Genomic DNA, 6,132 nt, shown 5'->3' with positions numbered 1-6,132 from the left:
CACCTCCTCCTCCTCCTCCTCTACCTCTGGTTTGTTGCAATACACCCCTCCCGCGCGCGGTTATATCTGCGGTAAACGGGACCGAGAGTGGGTTCTGCGGCAACTCCGTCGTGGTCGTACTCCGCGCGTCCGTACGTCCGAGAGCGGGTAACGTCGTGCCTCTCCACTTCGCGCCTGGCACCTCATTCTCGGGGACACGGACACTTGTCCCCGACACATCGTCTGCTGTTGCCTCCTCCACCACATCTCCATCGTCCCATCGTTCGTCTCGCTCGCGCGCTTCGTTTCGTTTCTCCCCTTCTCTTTCTCTCTCTCTCTCTCTCTCTCTTCCTCATTCTCTCTTTGCCGTTCTGGCCTTCCTCCTCCCCCTTCCCCCTCCCCGCCACTGATCGGTAGGAGTGTGCGGTTCTAGTTCCGTGTGTATATATCTCTATCTTCTCTCCTGTGTTGTGTGTGTTACCGCCTGTTCTTGTGCCTGTGTGTGTGTTACGTGCGCGCAACGAGCGAACCAAGATGGCCGCTGACTCAGGAATGGAGACGTGTCCCTCCCCGGAGATTGCGGACTCCAGAAAGCGGCCGCTCGACTGCGACGCGGAAAACGGTGCGACCAAGAGGTCACACTACGGATCAGGTATTTATATCAGAGGACGACGCGCGTCAACCTCGCGATTCAACCGCGACTTCGGTCATCGGTGATTTCATTCGCTCGCTCGCTCTCTCCCTCTCTCTCTCTCTCTCTCTGTCGTCTCGGAGCTCTAGGCCTCCTCTCTCGCGTGCACGCATACTCGCGCATCGTATATACGCGCCAATAGGGCAATACGTGTACGCGCGGGAACGTTCGTGTCTCTCTCTCTTACTCCGTCTCCCTCTCTTCCTACGTACAATCCTGCTCCGTCACTCACTCTCACTCTCTCTCTCTCTCTCTCTCTCTCTCTCTCCCTTGCTCCGTCTTTCGCGCGCGCCTTTGACAATCTCGTCGTCGCCGCCGCCGCGCTCTGTTGACACGGCGCGGATCGCCGGGCCATTCCCTTTCGTTTCCCACTTCGTGGGGGCCTCGTCGACGGATCGCTTCGCCCGGCGATCGCCGTATGTACCGTGACAAAGCACCGCGCCTCGTCTCGCGCATCCTCTGCCGTGCCACGTCTCCTCTCTTTCCGCCTGTCTCGACGTTCTCTTTTCCTTTTTTTCTTCCTCTCTCGGTCTCTCTCTCTCTCTCTCTCTCTCTCTCTCTATCTGTTTGATCGCACTCTCTATCGTGTCTCGTTTTCTACGATCTAGAGAGTCGCGCGCGCAAAAGACGTCAAGTTCGACAACTGAACCAGCGGGTGTTTTAAATTCCGACTTTTCGATCCACGTTTGACGTCTTCCTCTTCCTTTCCTCGTCTGGCTCTTTCTCGCTTTCTCTCTCTCTCTCTATCTTCCTCGATTACGTGTGGGCGGTCGTGCCTGTGGAACGTCGTTAATGGAGGACCGCTTCTACGGCGGTAGCTGCTCCTACGGTGACTCTGCAACTTCGTCGCGCGAACATCGTGAAAATAGCGGCGCACGTCTCCGCAGCGCCGCTACGTTCTCGCTGTCCACGTCGCCGTCGTCTTTGTGCATCATCCGCGCGGGCGAGTCGCACTCCGCATCGAGTATCTCGTATCGCGGTGTCGCAGCCACCGTCGTCATCATCGTCATCGTCATCGTCGTTCTCGAGAAGTCGCCGTTGTCGACGTAGTCACGCGCGCGCCGCCCGCTGCCATCCGCGCGCAGAACGACGGCGCCCACTCTAGGATGTGGCGCATCGGTGAGTTGTCACGCATGCACGCACCGCACCGCGCCGACGAGGTTGCGGGTCAAGGTCGCCGGGCCAGCAAGCGAGCGAGCGAACGAGCCGAATCGAGCCGAGCCGAGCCGAGCCGAGTCGAGCCAGCGCGCAGGGCTTCCATCTGTCAAACAGCTGTTTGCCTTTCGCACGTCCAACTTCTCGCTGCGCGCCGTCCCTTTCGGCCCGATCGCATCGATCTCGGTTACCGTTTCTCCTTCCCCGTTCACGATGCACTCGGGATCTCCAATCTGAAAAGGGCGGACGTGGTTCGATACCAATACGTTCGTTTATATGTTGACCACGTCGATCTTTCTGCCATGGCATTCGATTCGATAGTATTGACATTATCATCTTTTTGATTCTCGAAGGGCAAGGGTAATTGGGCAAAGTTATCCACGAGTAAAATGGTCATCGCGATCGATTCTTTTCGTTTTACACTCTTAATCCCGTTCGACTCGCCGTGTATGTTTTTTGGCTCGATTGCATCGAGGTTAGTCATCACTGCGATGACCGTGACCAAAAAAAAAAAAATCAACTTTTCTTTCTCTTTGTTCGTGACATAATCAAGATTTACTATCCAGCGAATAATCTTTAAATGAAAAGTTGGCTAATCAAGATCGTCGATGCAATTGGGAACGGGCAGGTTCAATTGTATCTAGATTTAATTTGATAATTTTTTCGTTAATGAGATATTTTTCGAATCTGAAATTGCGTAGAATGATTAAAATTTACGATGAAAAATTGTAAATAGGTCAGTATGTGGTTAGTCACGAATTTTATTGCGTTCGTCTTTTCTTTTTAATCAAGAATAGTCGAGTTAACAATTTAATCTCGAACTATAATTTCGCAAGAACTGATAATCATTAATTACGCGAATTCATTTCTGAGATTTTTTTCGCTTATTGCGCATATTTATTCTGATGATCGCGTGTCGTCATCACTCGATTGGTCAACTCATCGACGTCAAGTGGCTTAGATTTCCTAGAGTTTTCCTAATCGTCTTTGATCACGTTTTCGGGCGTAAGCAAAAAAAAAAAAAAAAAAAAAAAAAAAAAAACAAACAAAGAATCATTCGTCTTCAAAACATATGATTTGATAAATCGAAAGAATCTCGATCTTCGATCGGCAATTTTCAGCCGACAAATCGTATGCTCACTTAATTAAAAAGACAATATGATACTTCTCGAATAGCATTAGTGTCTGACATTTACAAATAAAAAAAAAAGATCGGGTCGATTTTTCTTGAAATTGATTCAATCTTCAGAAAAATTATTGGAGAATTATTTTTCTCATAAAATACAGTCACGTTTTCAATGCTCTGAAATATTAATGGATTCCTTGACAAATAGCTTTATTTTTTTATGCGCCTTGCGTTAATAATTTCTTAAAATTTGATCTTTAATTCGCCGAGGAGAAATTATTTCCGTAATAAAATATTTTTTTGTATCATTCTGTATGGTATTTCATTATTAAACTTTTTTACAAGTTTCAATAATTATTTTTCCCTGTTTCCTTCTAGATTAACAATAAGTTTAAATTGCATGCTTTTATTCAGAAATTTTATCACGTAATATATATATTTATTTATGTATTATTTATTTATGCATACACATAAAAAATGATTAAGAAGATGATTTGCTCTGATTTCGCAGGAGGAGATGGAACTTATCACCTTAAAGTGTTGGTCCCCGGTGTGGCGGCCGGGGCCATTATTGGGAAAGGTGGAGACACAATTGCTCAACTTCAAAAGGATACAGGGGCAAGGGTGAAAATGTCTAAATCGCACGATTTCTATCCGGGTATATATTTATACTTGTATACGTACACGAGATTTCTGTTTCCTTTATTGGTTCATTATTAAGAGAACCATTTTATTTACTCGTTACAGGAACTACCGAAAGGGTATGCCTGATCACTGGTACTGTAGACGCTATAATGGAAGTTATGGAGTTTATCATGGATAAAATACGCGAGAAGCCTGATCTTACCTCGAAAACTACAGTCGACTTCGACTCTGGTAAAGCTACCGCGGAGAGAGACAAGCAGGTATAAAACTTAAACATTTTATGCGTAAAAAACGTAAACCTCTGTTTTCTTTTACACGCAAGATATTTTTTTCAAAAAGAACTGTAAATTTATTACTGTATTACTAATAGTTATATTTCTCTCTCTCTCTCTCTTATAGAAAATATTATAATATTAAAAAATATAATTATAGATTCTAAAATACTTATATTTTCTTGACAGGATGTCTTAAAAGTAATGGCAGTTTGCTGTTATAATATTGATAATAATTCTCTTTATAAAAAACACGATATTTTAATAACAATCAGTCATAAAGAATACAGTTATTAAATTTATAATCAGATAAATTGATTTTCTCTCTGATAATTAAGCTTTTGTACTGTTCTCTTTGTTGTACATGCGAACTTTTTATGCGCCAATGAGACATGAGCCGAAACTGCTATTTCAGGTCAAAATTTTAGTACCTAATAGCACCGCGGGGATGATAATAGGAAAAGCCGGGAATTACATTAAGCAAATTAAGGAAGAATCCGGCTCGTACGTCCAAATAAGTCAGAAGGCTAAAGATCTATCTCTTCAAGAGCGATGTATAACGGTGATCGGTGAGAAAGAGAATAATCACAGGGCGTTACATATGATCTTAGCCAAAGTAGCGGATGATCCGCAAAGCGGTACTTGTCTTAATGTCAGTTACGCGGACGTAAGTGGTCCGGTTGCCAACTACAATCCTACAGGCAGTCCTTATGCTCAAGCCCCCACAAGCACTCCCACGTACACATCCACAGCTGGTTTGAATACAGGTTAGTATTTAACATGTTTTATAATGCTGAAGCATATAATGTGCTGAAAGCATTTTCCGCGATGCAATGAAATACAGTTTTATTAGCCTAGTGTCACGCACACACATACACGCACACATACTACTATATATATAGTGTGTGACACTATATATATGTATGTATGTATGTATATATACATATATATTACTGTAAACTTTTAAATCCGCATTTTTTTCTTTAAATTTTTTTATTAAATAACTGCGGATGTGGGAAAATTTCACTGTATTAAATAAAAGAAGTAGAAGTAAAAATAAAAGTAAAGAAAATATCTTTCATATGTTTTGAGAGTCGTACAAGAGAAATTATATCTTGTTCGAGTTTCCTTTTTCTTTTTCTTGTCACGATCAAACTTGGATTGCGCATGTATTTACGGGTTTAACGAGAAATCGTGTCATCGTCTTGTGATTAATAAATATCATGATGGATGTCTGTTTATTATTTTAGTGAGTCTCTTGAACGGTGCTGGTTTGAGTCTTAACCTGAATCTGGGCGCGGCCATTACAGCGGGCACGGCACCAGTGACGACGCAACTGCTGGAACATATAAAACTAAATCTACGTACGACAGGTTTCTCCGAGCCCGCCGCCACAGAGATACTCGCCGCGATCGCAACTCTCGCCAAGTACAATATCCTCGGGATGGGCATAGGGATGCCGTCTAGTATGAGCTACCTGGGCAATCCGATGGACAGTACGACGACCGCGAACGGCTCGAACAACAATGGCGGTGTATTTGGACCGATCGGGACCGTGCCTGCACTCGGATCGACCTCGCCGACGCCACGCAATACCCTCGATCGTTACGAGCCGTTCGATCCATTCCGACAGAACAACACCGCCGCCAGCGCGATACATCTGAACAACAATTCATTTGGCCTGGGCACTAACCAGTTATCACTTGTAAGTAAGAGTCCTACACAGGTAGACGCCAACAACAAGGAGACCAAGAAAGTAGACATAGAAATTGCAGAGGTTATAGTGGGAGCTATTCTGGGACCCGGTGGTCGTGCCCTCATTGAGATTCAGCACCTAAGTGGCGCCAACATACAAATCTCTAAGAAGGGCATGTTCGCCCCTGGTACCAGGAACCGCATAGTGACTATCACGGGTTATCCCAATGCAATCAACACTGCTCAATACTTGATCGAGCAGAGGATCAGTGAAGAGGAGGCGAAGCGAGCACGTCAGAATGCCATCGCCAGTATGATACATTGATTTCAAGTACAGCACTCCTCTTGTTCATCCCCATTATTGAGCTCCGTTGTTCACCTCTTCACACCCTGAGAAAGTAGAACGCGCCCGGACACGGCGCGCGATTCTTTTCTCTCCTCTATATACTTTTGACATATATATATACATATACATATACGTACCTTCAACGGACATTGAATTCTGTAAATTCATTCTGCAACGCCGGATGTATGTATTTGAATATAATATTAATCTTCAAAACGCGCGT

The 6,132-nt window shown here is 44.6% G+C and overlaps 1 protein-coding gene across 6 annotated transcripts in view; it reads left to right on the top strand.

Annotated features, from left to right (window-relative positions):
* LOC115240040 (RNA-binding protein Nova-1) overlaps nucleotides 1-6,132 on the top strand; it is a 30,901-nt gene that overhangs the window by 17,028 nt on the left and 7,741 nt on the right. The window contains exons 1-6 of one of the 6 annotated variants that reach the window (XM_029814996.1): nucleotides 47-631; nucleotides 3,463-3,609; nucleotides 3,699-3,856; nucleotides 4,284-4,635; nucleotides 5,119-5,573; nucleotides 5,644-5,783. In XM_029814996.1, coding sequence (XP_029670856.1) covers nucleotides 514-631; nucleotides 3,463-3,609; nucleotides 3,699-3,856; nucleotides 4,284-4,635; nucleotides 5,119-5,573; nucleotides 5,644-5,652 — 1,239 coding nt within the window. In that variant the 5' untranslated portion in view covers nucleotides 47-513 and the 3' untranslated portion in view covers nucleotides 5,653-5,783. Of the gene's footprint in view, nucleotides 1-43; nucleotides 632-674; nucleotides 1,790-3,462; nucleotides 3,610-3,698; nucleotides 3,857-4,283; nucleotides 4,636-5,118; nucleotides 6,037-6,132 lie in introns of those variants that run through there. The other 5 variants (XM_029814991.1, XM_029814990.1, XM_029814994.1 and 2 more) reach the window with 5 other exon arrangements.

The sequence above is a fragment of the Formica exsecta genome, unplaced genomic scaffold (assembly GCF_003651465.1).
Source record: "Formica exsecta isolate Colony F162 unplaced genomic scaffold, ASM365146v1 scaffold4, whole genome shotgun sequence".
NCBI lineage: Eukaryota > Metazoa > Arthropoda > Insecta > Hymenoptera > Formicidae > Formica > Formica exsecta.
The sequence above is the reverse complement of the archived record's forward strand: the minus strand, read 5'-3'. Positions and strand labels throughout refer to the sequence as shown.